Source organism: Tachypleus tridentatus, chromosome 3 (assembly GCF_004210375.1).
Source record: "Tachypleus tridentatus isolate NWPU-2018 chromosome 3, ASM421037v1, whole genome shotgun sequence".
Taxonomy (NCBI): domain Eukaryota; kingdom Metazoa; phylum Arthropoda; class Merostomata; order Xiphosura; family Limulidae; genus Tachypleus; species Tachypleus tridentatus.
This window is the reverse complement of record NC_134827.1, coordinates 84,469,216-84,486,107: the sequence shown is the minus strand read 5'-3', so window position 1 is coordinate 84,486,107 and position 16,892 is coordinate 84,469,216. Positions and strand designations below refer to the sequence as shown.

Below are 16,892 nucleotides of genomic sequence, written 5' to 3'. Positions count from 1 at the left end.
CACAAAGCTACTCGAAGGCTATCTGCGCTAGCCGTCTCTAATTTAGCAGTGTAAGACTAGAGAGAAGGCAGCTAGTCATCACCACCCACCGCTAACTCTTGGGATACTCTTTTACCAACGAATAGTGGGATTGAACGTTACATTATGACGCCCTCACGGCTGAAAGGGCGAGCATGTTTGGCGCGACGGGAATGCGAACCCGCGACCCTAGGATTACGAGTCGCACGCCTTAACACACTTGGCCATGCCGGGCCTGCTAACTAATGAATAAACGATACAAGATAAATAATGTAAAAGTTGCAAACTTCTTGTTTTTAGTTAAAAAGAAAAATTCATCATCTGTTAATACCTGAATGATTTCTGTTGTACTCAAAATTAAGCAATGCATTTATTTCTCAAGTGCTCGAAAATCAGTGTCATCTGATCAACTACATCATTTATTTCATAATCCCTTGCTATAGTTTAAAAGACTTGAATGTAACCAATATATTAGTAACCAATATTTCCAATATATTAGTACAGATTTCAGTTTTTTATTTATGTTTTAGATACTAAAACACATGAACAAACCAGTGAACAAACGCTTTAGATGCTAAAATATACGGACAAACCAGTGGACACCATTTGATACGAAAATATATGGAAAATCAGTGGAAACACTTTGGATACAGAAACATAGGTGCAAACCAATGGACGCGCCTTAAGTATTAAAACATATGAACAAACCAAGGGACATGCTTTAAATACTAAAACATATGGACAAACCGGTGAACACGCTTTGGACACTAAAACATATAGATAAACGAACGGATGCGCTTTAAATACTAAAATATATAGATAAACCGAAGGATATGTTTTAGGTACTAAAACATATAGAAGAGCTAGTAGATGCGCTTTAGGTACTAAAACATATACATGAGCCAATGTACGCGCCTTAGGTACTGAAATATGTGGACGAACCAGTGAGCACTCTTTAGATACTAAAACATACAGACAAACCAATGACCAGTTCAACCACACCTTCTGTCCAAGCAAGGCCTGCACCACTTGGTTTGCTACTTCATCAAGACAATGTTCATACTGCAGTCTTTGGGTTTCGTTCTCCTGACGTAGCAAGGAATTCTCTTGGTCCAGAAGTTTAAGACGTTCGAAGAAGTGTTGTGTAAGAAGACGTTCCTTTTCTTCCCCAGGTTTCTCTTCTTCCTACAATAATTCAAATATGGTAAATTATTTTATAGTTTTAAATATCGTCTTTACTTCTTATCAATTTGTACTTTCTACTAAAAGAAAATCGATCCAAATTGATCTTAAATGTGATTCAGTATAAGGAATAAGTTGTTGTTGTTTGATATTAAGCACAAAGCTGCAAAAAAAAAAAAAGACTACGGTTGCTCTAACCACCTGCAAAACCCGATTTGTAGCAGAATAAGTCTGTAGACATACCACTGTTCCACTGCGGGAGGTAAGAGAAGAGGGAATGAGGGTTTCTGTATTAATATCCAATTTTTTTTTCAGTTTCTTTATCGCGTGGTAATGAAGAGTATTAATTTAGGAGATATTTATAACTTTTGGTAATATTACAGGGAAAATTATTTATAACGCGCATTTTATTAGAAGTCCAAGTTAAACTAATGTGATCTCAGTTAGCATTTCTTAATATTTAAATGAACTATTACGATGCATGGTGTTTAGGGCTCTCTACTCACGACCTACGGGTTACTGGATCGAATCCTATCATCGAACATACTCACCTCTTTCAGCAGAAGGGACTTCATAATGTGGCGATCAACTCCACTATTCGTTGGTAAATAATAGTCCATAAGTCGATGGTTGTTAGTGTTGATTGGCTGCATTCTATCTTGTTTAGCACTTCAAAATTAGGGACGGCTAGCACTAAACACGCTTGAGTAGCTTTTCGCGAAATTACACGAGCAAAATAAAAATCAATCTATATATCTGTTAAGCCTAACACATGCGTTGAGGTTAAAAATGAGCTATTGTAGAATACAATATGTATCAAAAGCCAATATTCCAGTGTTAAATTCACCTTACGAATAACAACAGTTGTTTATTTTGTTTCTAATGACATTAAAATTAACTTCAATAAATGATACACTTTTCGTTACGAGATAGCGATTAACTTTTTGCATGCGAGGAACTTACCTAAGTCTCATCGTAGAGCTATTTGTACAAGCGTGGCTCAATGGTTGTTGTGAGACCGAGGACCCAAAGTTTGTGTCCCGTTGCAACACAATTTCATTACACAAGTTGGGACCATGAGAGTGTTATAAGAGTGACGGTAAAATTCCATTACTGATAATTAGAGACGACTAGCTTAGATACAGTTTAGGTATATGTCCCCCGCTGGAACAGCGGTAAATCTACAGATTTACAACGCTTAAAATAAAGGGTTCGATTCCCCTCGATAAACGCAGCAGAGAGCTCGATGGGGCTTTGCTATAAGAAAAACACACCTTTGAGCATTTTCCAGAATATATAAAAACAACGACGAGAATCAATCATCAGATTACAAATTTGTTCAATAAAAACGTATTAGACGACAAAAACACAACTTACATTCTTTCTCTGTAATTCATTTAGGAGAAGTAGGTTGCCTTTTTCAAGCGTGGCAACACAGGCCTGATAACTTCGTATTTTGTTCTGGAACACAGCAATGTTATTAAAATATCATCGAAAATACATAACAAATATAAAACTGATAATCTAACGCTGTTACTTCATTACTTTTTAAAATGCTACTTTTTCCTTGTGAGTAAAGCTCTTGGTAACTTTTATGACCAAAAAATATTTTTGAACGAAAGTACTTACTTTGTAATTTCAAATAATCGAATATTTTAAATATTTTATACATATATAAGAGTGTTGTTTTCAATCAAATAAAGTAGAACGTATGAACGATGCTAGACAACCAAGGTAGCCATGAACAAAAACTCTGGAAATTAAAATAGACTGTAGCAATAACTTTAATTAAGTACTTAAGTAAATTTAGCATAAAAACCATTAAAGACAACATATTACTTTAACTTTGGTAGTGCATAAAATCAACATATTCCTGTAATATTAACAGTTTTCCAACCAAAGACTCAAGTTTTTTTTTATATGCTCGGTTTAATTTAAGTGAAGAATAGATGGACTGAGACACGTAAGCGAAACGGCGAATCTCCAAACATGGAAATGGTTTTGTTGGTGTCAAGATATTAAAAATAATCTGTGTATTTTATGTAGAAGACATTTTTAAATCTGTGTATTTTATGTAGAAGACATTTTTAAATCTGTGTATTTTATGTGCAAGACATTTAATAAAATCTGTGAATTTTATGTAGTTTGTATTATAAAATGTGATGGTGTTATCCCACCTCGTACTTCAGAGCTGTGGTAGACTTCTCACGTCGTAGCTCATCCAGATAAGACTTGAATTGCAACACGCTCTTCACCATGCCTTCCATTCTACACAAAAACAAACATAAAATTAGAACATTATATTTCGTTTATCCCTTTCCTTTAGCTGAGCACTTTATTTTATCTTATTTAGGGACAGCAAGACCACGAACTCTCGTACAAAATAAACTATAACCAAAGGTGTACAAAATATAGTAATATGTTTAAATGGCAAGACTAGTTTAACATATCGGTGGGATCCGATCCAGTACAGTCTGTTTTTGAAATTTACCAGAAAAATGTATTGAAATCTTAATGTATAAAAATATAAATATACCACCAAAAACACAAATCAAATAAGTTAGCCATTGTTTATGAGCACATCCTAAATACAACTCTTCAAAAGGTTCGACATTTATAGCTTCACACGATAGAGTCCGAATTCCGTCAACAAACATGCCTTTTAGCCGTGGGTACGTTATAATGTTACGGTCAATCCCACTGTTAAATGTTGAAACGTAGCTCAAGAGTTGGCGGTGGGTGGTATTGACTAGCTGTCGTTTCTAAGTTAGGAACTGCTGGAACATATAGCTCTCGAGTAGTTTTGAGTGAAATTCATCAACGAAATAAACACTTATGGCGAAGAACGCTTCCGAGTACCAAATATCACTTTCACCTTCGATAATATATCTTTGAAATAGCCAATCAAGGTGCTTTAATAAGATTTAGAAGCTAGAAAATGAAAGTAAGGCGAAAGCAGATAGAAATTCCAACGAAGTTATTTATTAAAGTGGTTGTTTTCGTTCAGTCACTTCTTCTCTCATTTCCCCATGTGATTGAGCAGAAATCACGAAGAGTTTACTGTCATTCCTCCCCCAAAAGAATATTGCCCCCGAAATTATAAGGATTTTAAATATATAACGGTTTTTTATCATTCTGAATGTGTTAAGTGAAAACAGAATAAAAACAGCAACAACAATGTGAAGCAGTTTCAAAACAATTTTTTTCCTTTTACTTCTCGCTTTGACGTTAATGCTGTCATATGGGATATTTATTTCGCACTTTATCTGTAATTTGACAGATAATTTAAGGCCTATATAGCCTCGGAACACGCAATAATATCATAGTGAAAGTAAATATTGCTAAGCAGTTATTCACCACTACCAAAACTACAGTGAGGACTCAAGCATTCTCATATTTCCACTGCTTCTTTAAGTTAGCTTATACATAGTGACAATGTTTTGCTTCTTGGTTGACCAGCTATCTACGTAAATAAACGTCAATATGTTTCTGTGTACCTATTCCTTTCCACATTTCTTGATCAATCAACACATAACTTGACACAGTGATATAGGATGACACGAGGAAGGTCAGGGTGGATTGGAACCCTCCATTTAGTTTCATATCTAGTTTTGGAAAACTACCAATATTGAATATCTCTCAGCATTAGAATGAACTATGTAAGATGTGAGGATGGTCATGGGGTTTGACCACTTCTAGTTTTATATTTCGTTTCGGAAAACTACCAATGTTGTTTATTTCTCAGCATTATGATGAACTCTGTAAGATATGAGGAAGATCATGGGAGTTTGACTCCTCTAACTGCATACATGATTTCGAAAAAAACTACCAATGTTGAATGTCCCTCAGCATTAGAATAAACTATGTAAGATGTGTGGATAGCCATGGGAGTTTGGCCACCTCTATTTTTATATTTACTTTCGGAAAACTACCAATGTTGTTTATTCCTCAACATTAGAATGAACTATATAACCATCTATTGTTAGAATTCTTGAAAACAGTATATCTTTATTTTCACTATTAGTGCCTTTATGTATGTTCTTGCACTTTTAATGTTTATTATGTTATGAAAAGAAAATAGAAGCACAATTTCCTACTCTTTGTTACAAATGAGTTTTTATTTCATCTGTCCAACAGACAGGTACTACAGTTATTCTTTAATAAATAAACACATAAATATCGTTCCACACCCTGTATTGAAAAAAACAACAAATACACGAATAGGCTATGAAATGGAAAACAAGGATTGTTGCTGATTTGAATTAACTACATGCTATATTAAAGCACGTCTACTGGAAAAGTGTAAAACATTTTAAAATGGGAATAACATAATCTCCAAATCGTGTGCTATGTTTGTCTCTTGCTGAGCACAAAGCCACACAATGGGTTATATGTGCTGTTCTTATCATGGGCATCGAAACCCGGATTTTTAAGTTATAAAATTTTAGACTAAAAATAAACCACTGGTGGGCCCATGTGCTTTGACATACCTGAGTATCGGACAAAACACAGACTAGTTGATTCAGTAGTGATCTTGTTGTCAGAGTACAGTTTTGTACCTATCATCACCTGAAAATGTTCCTGATATGTTTACGTGAAATTGGAACTTTTGTCTATGAATGTCTATGGATATTTACTTTTTTCTGTTGTTTGTCAAGGTTACTTTTAAAGCAATGTCGATAAATCAATCATGGGAAAAAATACCTGGCTTTTTTCTTCTGTGACTGAGTTTTTGTATTAGATAAATAAATGCTTGAAGACGTAATAATTGTCTTTCGAGATTATATCATCATCAGTGAAATTTCATATCAATGATATCTTGGGGAATAGCGAAAACGCCTGAAAAGGATTTTTTTCTACATTTGATAATATACGGATCATATGATAGAAGAAAACACAATTAAATTGGCAAACAAAGTTAAAGTATCCTAGATTCAACAGAGGGTTAAAAAATAAATCGCTTCGTTGCCATGATCGGTGCTTAGGTCTCATTGAAGTATCTAAGAGGATCAGGTGCTACTTAGATCTCTTCTTCCCTCCTGTACTGATGTTATACTTTATGTTGCATATTAAATATGAAACTACATGAGGGTTGGAGTAAACAGCACTTACTCCGATCCCTTCTAGACAGTGTTTATTTAGGTATCATACTATAATGGAACTCTTGCTTATATGATACTGGAAAAACTTTTTATTACTCAACGTGCAACCCCTAACTCGCGAAATATTTATCCTGTGTGCATCTATATTTGCCATAGGGGTCACGATTTCCCGTTTTGCATCCATTTCTCTTTCGGAGAACTTTATTTTTCTCCATTCTCAGGGTACACACGGGTATAATGCACTGTTGCTACGGGAAATCGGCTAGTCACCATAATTATTCTAGTATGTTCATACATTTTACTTCAATTCAACATTACAAGTCTGTATTGATACGAAGAGTTCATTTCACATAAAACACACACTTCACCAGACAACACCGACTAAGAACATTTTATATAAATACCCTTTAAATGTTTTTTAGCCTGAAGCTGAATTAGCATCAATTTACTGATCTACTGTTAGGTGGCCTTATTAAATATTTATTTATTTGTGCTTATCTTAAAAAGCAAAACGAATTTTTCAACAAAAGCAACTACTTCTCTAAAAAAAAATTAATAGCAAATAGAAACATCGATACCTTTGTAAGTCACGTTGAAGACTAATTAGACGAGCTTTGTAACGTCTGTTCTCTGATTGGGCTTCATCAAGACGTGTTTCCGCATTCTGTTCCAGCATTGTTTCTTTAGTCAAGTCTTCTTTTACAAACACCTGTATATTACACCAGCCAGCTAATTACTACTCGTTTAGATTAAACTTCCAAAAAATATCGAATTAACTCACAGAAGGAGAGAAAAAGTTTAAATAAAAAGTTCTCTGTAGTCGTAGCTAATAAATATCGGTGTGTAATTCAATAATACTGATTAAAACTATATTTAACTTTAAAAAAGAAGGCTATAAAAATGATTGTACAAATGAAACAATTAATTATATTTGTGTAGTTTATTCTATGAAGTACACATGTATATCATAATCAACGCAAGTGTAGAACAGTCCGAAATAGAATCACAGTTAACTTGTAAAGAGCCCGGCATGGCAAGTCGCTCGAATCGTAATATGAAGATCGCGGATTCGAATTCCCGTCACACCAAACATGCTCGCCCTTTCGGACTCGAGGCGTTACAATGTGCAGTCAATTCCACTGTTCATTGATGAAAGAGTAGCCCAAAAGTTGGCGGTGGGTGATTATGACTAGTCTTCTCTTTAATCTCACACTGCTAAATTAAGAACGGCTAATGCAGATAGCCCTCTTGTAGCTTTGTTCGAAATTCAAAACCGAACAAACAAATAACTTGAGAAGACAGAACGATGTTCTGTCGAAACTTGTAATACGTTTTCCAACGTAAACTATACTTGTTAATCATTTGCTTGTCAAATAACCAGGCGTATACTGATATGTCACTACAGCTAGAATATATGTGGTGCCACGTTAAGAGTGTGGAAAAGTTATTATTAAATAACATTTTTTTCTTTCTTATTTTCTGAATTATACTGAATGTTTTTTAAACATACCGTTGTTTTATCAAACATTTTCATATTAAAATTAAATCCCACAGAGAATAATGGTTTAAATGAAAAAATAAATCACATCAATATATTTTGTAGAAGAAGATAAATCAATATATGTGTGTGTGTGTGTTTTCTTATAGCAAAGCCACAAAGGGCTATCTGCTCAGCCCACCGAGGGGAATCGAACCCCTGATTTTAGCGTTGTAAATTCGGAGAAATCAATATAAAATATATTCTAAAGCTCTTTGTAATTGAATGTCTTCTTTTCTCAAAATTTCCATCATAGTTGTTCAACTCCATAGTCGTACGTGTAAACGAAGGAAGAGGTAATTTAATTTACACTGTGGTAAATATTATATTAATAGAATATAACAAATGCACTTCATTTTCTACAAAATACAGGATACTGATGAAGTGAGCCAAGAATTCTTTCTGCTTCATATTTGTTCTGCTTAACTATTGAAAATGGCAATCGAGCTCTGGAACACTAGAATTCCCTCTTTACGAGGTGGTACTTAAATGAATAGTGCACCCTTACGAGCACAGTTTAATTTATTACCTCACTAAAGAAATGTTTCATGACTGTATGAAAAATCACGACCTATTGCAAGCAGTCTTTAACGAAACGCACGAGTACATAGATTGTTGATAGTTGTAGAGTTTGTGTGTGTGTCCTATTGGTCCTTTCAATCATCTATCGACCTCGATTATTAATTTTGAACTATAAAGTAGTAATTTGTAGAAGTTTGGAAGAACATTGAATAATGTTCTGACGATCTATTTGTATTCATTAAGGCATTTTAGATAAAACGAGTGCTTAGATATATTAGGATAAGATAAGTCGTTCCCAAAGTTGCTCGCCGATTCGGTTTATAATAATGAAGATATAATTAGAAAAGTTGACTTCTCAGACGTCCCTCGTTCAACAGCGGTAAGTACACGGACTTACAAAGCTAAAATCCAGGATTTGTGCATACAGTTCTTAAATATGACAATAACGTATAATTGCGTTGTCATCAATGACTTATTTTTCAATTGTTTTCAGTGTAAATCTGTATGGTGGGTTATCGGCGCTGCCCCCCCCCTCCTCCGGCGTATAAGTGGCTAATCGATAGGTCTGAAGGCTTACGGCATTAAAAATCGAGTTTCGATACCTGTCGTTGACGAAACACAGATAGTTCGTTGTGTAGTTTTATGTTTAAGAAGAACAAAACTATCAGCACTGCGTTCTTTGCGATGATATAATTACGAATTCTAGCTTTATAAGCCTTTAACTTACACGGAACTGAACGAGAGAATTTTTATTCACATTTTCTTAAAATTATTATAAGTATTTAATCATGTAGCAATTTGCATGTGATTCAGACATGAATAAAATACAGTTGATAGTACATTTAGGTTATAATAGTTTAATGTATAGTGGAATTTTTGTTGTTGTTATTGTTTAAGCCACATAGGGGCTATCTGCACTGTGCCCACCTCAGGGATGGAATATAGAAAATTAGCGTCATACATCCTCAAGCTTTTAAAATGACACCGGGAAGCGAGAACTAAAATTATATATATATTTTGAAAAGTAAACTGACAAAATAAAAAAATTACAAATCATACATTATTTGGAGAATATAAAATTCAACGAGTGTGAATGGAGTTTAAATAAGGGTGTGTGTGTGTGTTCTTATAGCACAGCCACATCGGGCTATCTGCTGAGTCCACCGAGGGGTAATCGAAGGTTAAATAAGGAGTAGATGAAAATCTTTAACGTTTTCGTATCTCATCCACTAACCATTTTTAATCACGTATTAAAGTTCACCAACACACAAAAATATACACTGTTCTAAATGATAACTGAAATTCTAAACAAGAATCCACCCACTATTTTTTAAATTTACGAAATAAAAAGACATATAAAAAAATAGTTTCATGAACTAACTTTAGTACCATCTTACGAATAAAGAGGGAGTTTAATATTTTTATAGATGCTGCAAAAAAGTGTTACAATTACAGCAAGTTCCCAGTCACGAGAAATATTGTGAATATTTATTTTTAGAACATTCTGGAATAAAACAAAATCCGTTAAGAGTTCCACTGGTAACAGTGATTTCAATGTCAAGTTATTAAGTGGAGACTCCCTCTATCGGCACAGTGGTATGTTTGCGGACTTACAACGCTAAAAAATAAGATTTCGATACCCGTGGAGGGCAGAGTACAGCTATCCCGTTGTGTAGCTTTGTGTTTATGTAAAAAAATAATATTAAAATATAATATCATTTTGAAAAATTCAAAATCTAAATTAAAACATCAACTGAACGATAAAATGTTTGGTCCGTTTCTATAGCGACGCTCATAATTTATTTAGTTACACGTTCAGTATAAACCTATCGAAAACTGCTGTTTAAATAACGTATTATTGTTATCATTTTCACATCCAATCTTGTCATTCGTCTACTGCTCTTGTCCTAAATTTACGTGAAAAAATACAACATAACCTTGACGTCCGCGTACACACAGACACACACATAAGCCCGGAAGAGCATTTATTAAACGTATGCACTATAAATAGATTACTTTAAGATGTTTTTGATGTATTTTGCTAAGTTAGCTTACCTAGAATAACACAGTTCTTAATTCATAACTATGAACGAATAGGAATAAGGTATCTTTCAATGTTATAAACGTATTTTGCTGAGAAGATTCGTCGTCCTCAAATGTACCAGGGATTCTGACAGAATTATGGACACTGAATTCAAGGCTGTGCGAAAAAAGAAAAAAAAAAGTTACTTCTTTCTTGTTAATGATTTTGGAGTACCACGAACCTTATCTCACGAAGAGTACCCTAATCACACGTGTGTTTATTTTCAAGTCAATATCTACCTATGAATGCATAAGTCTATCCTGCCACAGTGACGAACTTCAAGAAATCATTCTCATGGCTGACTTTTCTAGTCGTAAAACATAGATGACTTTTATTATTATTATTTTCTTTGGAATAAACATGGCGACGGGCTGACTGACTGTCGCCACACACTCACTGGGGTTCGTTGAGCTAGGCCCACTCTCACTAGCACGTGGAAAATGAAAGATAGAAGCAAGATCTAACGAAACGGGCTTGTTATCAGTAATCTCGTGGCGCCGCTGTCAGCACCACTGGTGGTTATACAAGCAGAGAAACAGAAGAACTGTGTTTTTCAACATGATGTGACAGAACCATTACACATAATGTTTCAGATAATTTTCATGTTCAATAATGTGTACGTGTGTTAAACAGTCACTCACATACAATCACATGAAAATAATAATATCCAGATATTTTACAAATTTTAAACTGTTTCTCACACTAACAATCTTTCTTCGATTTTGAGAGCCGTGATTAGCAGTATTTTAAACAAATGATTTTTACTTCTTACAGATTTCTGATTCGAATTCAAGTGTAAGTCAAAACTATTAAGATAACAGAACGTAAAGAAAACCTAAAAATATTTCAATGATTTAACAACCATTTCGATATCATTTTTCCCAGAAATGGGAAGCGTTTATTTCCACAGATGCATTAAAGTCAATATAGATCTTCCATCCAAAACTTTTATTTTGCATTGTTATAAATATTACTGAAAAGGGATTATTCTGTTATTAACATTCGCTGCACGTTCAAAGCCTGCCATTCATTATCTATAGAGAACAAGTAGTAACCTTTAAATTTATTTAAAACACATAAGCATAAACAATGCATAAAATTCCCCCAACGGAGATAAATTACCTTAGGCAATTTAAACGTTACGAAACATAAGATAATCAGAAAAAAAGATTTATTAAATTAAGCAAAAAATAGCTAGCCAATCAACGTTACGTTTAATATATATGATAGGAGTCTGAGTCACGTATGTGACAATGAACCCAAATGTTAATATCATCCTACAAGTAACTTGCTGAAAGATCCATTTCTAGGCTTACTTCATTCTTAAGTACTTTAATTACATTTCTTTAATGTGCGAGAAGGGAAATATTAATTAAACATATACCTTCATAATATATACATATATTAAGGAATCTTTCGAATAGCGACTTCAGAACATTATATTAAGTGTAGTATATGAGTTATAGTGTGTGACAAATAACTTATAAAGGAGAAAATATATAACTAGAAACAAAGTCTCAAAAATTTAAGTTTCAAGAAATGGAAATATGCATTATTATTATTTATTGTAGTCATTACTATTTTAAAAGAAGTTAGGTTAAAAGTGACAGTCATTTGACTAATTAAAAGAAACAAAATTAGTTTATTTATGTTGTCACTACAGGAATCGAAGCAGAAATTTTAGCGTTATAAGCTCTCAAAATTACCGCTCAGTCTTCGCGAGCGCGATAAATTATTAATACAATGTAATTAAACTTAAGTGAGTTTCAAGCAGTTTTCTTTGTATAGTTTGTTTTCAATTTTGCGCAAGAGACTAGCTGTATTAGCTGTCCCTAATTTAGCAATATAAGACTAAGAGAGACGGTAGCTAGTCACCACCACCTACCGCCAACTCTTGGGCTACTCTTTTGCCAACGAATAGCAGGATTGGCCGTCACAATATAACATCCCCACGGTTAAAAAGGGAGCATGTTTTGTGTGATGGTGATTCGATCCTGTGATCCTCAGAATGCTGATTGAAAGACAAAAACTTTAATTTTGTTTCTAATTAAGCACAAACCTATCCGACAGACCATCTGGGCTTTGCCTACTACGCGGTATTGAAACCTGGTTTCTTACGATGTAAGTCCACAGACATAACTCTGTACCATTGGGGGCCAACTTTTAAGGGTAAGTAAGGTAATAAAATAGAAAATGGCATGTTTTGCGTTAAGAACCAATTTCTGCCATGTATCAACAAGTCGTTAATATGGAAGAGGAAGTATCCTATATTACGTCACCTTTATTTATATTAAGGGATATTAGTCTGTAGAATAGAAACGTAATATCATATATTAAAGATCAAACGTACTTATATTAAATAACGGTAGTTTATCAAGTTGAAGAAATTATAATTCTTTGTATTTGTGACACCAAGATATCAGACACTCAACGACACAATGAAACAGACACACAGACAGACATCTCTGTTTTATATTTATATAGATAAAGCAAAATGATCGGTCAAATTTCTTCTATTTTCATCTAACTTGGCATAAATTTCCTCAAGGTTGTTTCAATTATTAATGTCTTCTATATTAAAGATATTAAAAAGCAATATGGGGATCTCTATGAATGTTCTGTATTTGTTAATTAGTAACTGGCGCCGGAAAAGTTTCTTTTTTTTTTTTCAATCAAAACTGCGAATTCTCCTTACACATTGTAGTCTTTCTTATCAGAACTGCGAGTTTCCTCCCTTAAAATTACAGTCTTTCTTATCAAAAATGTGAGATCCCTTAAAAGACATAGTCTCAATGGAAACAGCACTATTTTTAACTGAATTGAATACTTAGTTTGAAATAATAGTTCATTTTTAGTATGACAATATACATTGAAATTTATTACGGTTTGATTAGTTTGTTTTGAATTTCGCGCAAAGCTCCACGAGAGCTATCTACGCTAGCTAATTTAGCAGTGTAAGACTAGAGGGAAGGCAGTTAGTTATAACCACCCACCGCCAACTCTTGGGCTACTCTTTTATCAAAGAATAGTGGGATTTACCATCACATTATAACGCTCTCACGATTGAAAGGGTGAGCGTGTTTGGTGGGACGGGGATTCGACCTTTCGATTACGAGTCGAGTGCCTTAATCGCCTGACAATGCCAGGCCATCACGATTTTAAAAGAATTTGCAATGTATAGTGATAACAAAGTAAATGAATCGAGCTTTACGTAGGAAATTGACGGTACATTTAGTTTGTGACTAGTATTTTATATTTCTTATGTTTCAAATAACAATACTTTGACCCATATGTTTCTTACCAAGCAACAAACAGATGCAAGCGTTAGTGTATTTTTAAGGCGAGTCTTATGAAATTTCGCTTTCGTAAATTCCAAGAAACCTTCTAACGTAGACATAAACTGCTTCTAAGAAAACGTGTGTCAAATGTTATAACGTTCAGATATCAGTTTAAATTGATAAGTGTGGAAAAATAAACATCATTAAACGCCATGCTGTCAGCAATTAATATTGACGTATGTATATTCGTAGATAAAAAAAATAAAAAAAAAACATTGCCGTGAATGGAAAAAATACAAATATGAGAGCAGGTAAAATAAGTACTTATTTATGTAGGACAAATTTGAGACACAACATTAAGAAATGTCTGTTAAAGACTTTAAAAACGCCCTTTCTTAATAATCTGTTTTAATTTCTTTTACGTACAAAAAATGTCATTTTACAATTAAATTGGATTTCTAAAAATCATAAAGAAAATCTTTGCTCCGAAATGTTATTTGAATTGATCTAAAATGCATTTAGATGAAGAGTGTGTATTTGTTTTTCTGAGAGCAAAGCATATCGGGCTATTTGCTGAACCCACCGAAAGGAATCGGACTCGTGATTTTAGCGTTGTAAATCCGGAAATTTGCCACTGTACTAGCGGGGGGCTAGATGGGGAGAGCAAAGAAGGGTGACTTCGCCTGGGCCTCCCCAGTTCAGCTGGGGACTCAGCGCTATAACCAGAGATATCTCGCAAAGCTGACACTTGGGGACTACACTTGTCACTTATCCAGAAATTATGCGTTTAAGACAAATCAAATTTCTAAGAAGGTCATAATTAAAGTATGTTGGGTATTATTTATATGTCCCTCCATTTATATAAGCTGCAGTCATCCCTCGTTGGATGTAGCTCTCCGTCATAACAGCCCAGTATTTCCCTTTATTACCATATTGTATGCAACTCTTACTTCCGCTTAAATCAGAGGTTCGATTCCCGTCGGTGGACACAGCAGATAGCCCGATGTGGCTTTGCTATAAGAAAACACAAACATAAAACACACACTTTATTTGGAATTAAGCAACAAATTATCCAATAGGTTATCTGTGCTCTGCCCACCACGAGTATCGAAACCTGGTTTCTAACGTTTTGGCTCGGCATGGCCGAGCGCGTAAGGCGTGCGACTCGTAATCCGAGGGTCGCGGGTTCGCGCCCGCGTCGCGCTAAACATGCTCGCCCTCCCAGCCGTGGGGGTGTATAATGTGACGGTCAATCCCACTATTCGTTGGTAAAAGAGTAGCCCAAGAGTTGGCGGTGGGTGGTGATTACTAGCTGCCTTCCCTCTAGTCTTACACTGCTAAATTAGGGACGGCTACCACAGATAGCCCTCGAGTAGCTTTGTGCGAAATTCCAAAACAAACAAACAAACAAACTAACGTTTTAATTCCGCAGACACGCCGCTGTACCACTGGTATGGTTTCTATTAAAGCCAAATGAATATAAACCTAAGGTTTTCAAAACTACCTGGCTCGTTTTACTCTTTTTTTTTTTTCTAAGCATGTGAAAAAGTTTTCGTTCTTAGTAGATTCCTGAAAAAACACACGAAAACATACATAAAAACATGAGCTGAATACACACGCAATCAAACATTTTTAATCTAATAAAAATAGAACCACATTTTTTCTTGCAATAAAAACCACAAGTAATGTCTTTCTAAGCCTTAATTTCATAAGCTTGTGTTTTATTGTAACAAGGCACGGCATGGCCAGGTGGTTAAGGCGCTCGACTCGCAATCTGAGGGTCGTGGGTTGGGAATCATCGTCACACCGAACATGTTCGCCCTTTCAGCCGTGAGGGCGATATTATGTGACGGTCAATCCCACTATTCGTTGGTAAAAGAGTAGCCCAAGAGTTGGCGGTGGGTGGTGATGATTAGCTGCCTTCCTTCTAGTCTTACACTGCTAAATTAGGGACGGCTAGCACAGATAGCCCTCGAGTAGCTTTGCGCGAAATTCAAATCAACCAACCTACTGTGATAATAGTGTATCATGTCTTAATTATGTTACCGTAAATTACGAATCTGAAGACAAAGGCTGTGGCTCGTTCTTGACATTTTGTGTGTAAACATACCTACAGAATCAAGACCGCTCTTCACTCGTGATATTTTAATTTGATAAACTAAATTTTGAATTAACCAAACTTGATTCAATCAGCTCTCTGGTAAACTAACTGTTTTCACACGAGGAACAAAGGGTGAAGCGAGCCGTGAAGACGAAGACGCGGGCCAACGAAAAAAGAAAGGAGAGACGTTTAATTAGAAATATGGACTATTTATTCCCAATTCGTTCGCCCGGCATGACCAGGTGGTTAAAGCACTCGAATCGTAATCTGGGGGTCGCGGGTTGAAATCCCCGTGACACCAAACGTGCTCGCCCTTTCAGCCGTGAGGACGTTATAATGTGAGGGTCAATCCCACTATTCGTTGATAAAAGAGTAGCCCAAGAGTTGGCGGTGGGTGGTGATGACTAGCTGCCTTCCCTCTAATTTTACACTGCTAAACTAGGGACGGCTAGCGCAGATAACCCTTGTGTAGCTTTGATCGAAGTTCAAACCAAACCAAGCCCTACTCATTCTTACTGGTTCTATGTAACTACAATAAAATTAACGCTTCATGAAAGTTGTATTTCTGTAGGCACCCACCAAGGTACAATCTAAGAAACACATTTAATCAAAGTTCTTTATATATCTCTGTATAAACTTGTATCAATTAACACTTTGCTTATCGCATTGTATCCAATGTGGAAAACTTTTCAAACTACGTCACATCTTTTTTTTTTGACACATAGTTTAAGTCACGAGGAAGAAAATCCTAAAACCCTTTAACTGTAAATTGTTTGTTTGATGCCAGTTATGTAGCCTGGTACGACCTGATATTTAGGGCACTCGAATTGCAATCTGCAAGTTATGGGTTCGAATACTTTCACCGAAATTTCTTACTCATTCAACAGTGGGAGCTTTATGACGTGCGGTCGATCCCACTATTCGATTAGAGTATATCAAGAGTTGGCGGTTGGCGATATTGAATAGTTGTTTCTACTCACTTATAAGCTCTGACAGCCGTCGATTAACTTTAAACAAACAAAGGAGGCAAAATATCGAATTTAAAAAAAATGTAAAGTCTGTTGAAATA

General features: G+C 35.1%; 1 protein-coding gene across 4 annotated transcripts in view; it reads right to left on the bottom strand.

Moving 5' to 3' along the window:
* Positions 1-16,892, bottom strand: part of LOC143247373 (uncharacterized) — a 119,279-nt gene that overhangs the window by 16,177 nt on the left and 86,210 nt on the right. For 3 of the 4 annotated variants that reach the window (XM_076495353.1, XM_076495354.1, XM_076495355.1), the window contains 4 exons: positions 6,881-7,011; positions 3,378-3,468; positions 2,578-2,661; positions 1,021-1,203 (listed from right to left, as the gene is read on the bottom strand). In XM_076495353.1, coding sequence (XP_076351468.1) covers positions 1,021-1,203; positions 2,578-2,661; positions 3,378-3,468; positions 6,881-7,011 — 489 coding nt within the window. Of the gene's footprint in view, positions 1-1,020; positions 1,204-2,577; positions 2,662-3,377; positions 3,469-6,880; positions 7,012-10,416; positions 10,547-16,892 lie in introns of those variants that run through there. The other variant, XM_076495356.1, reaches the window with a different exon arrangement.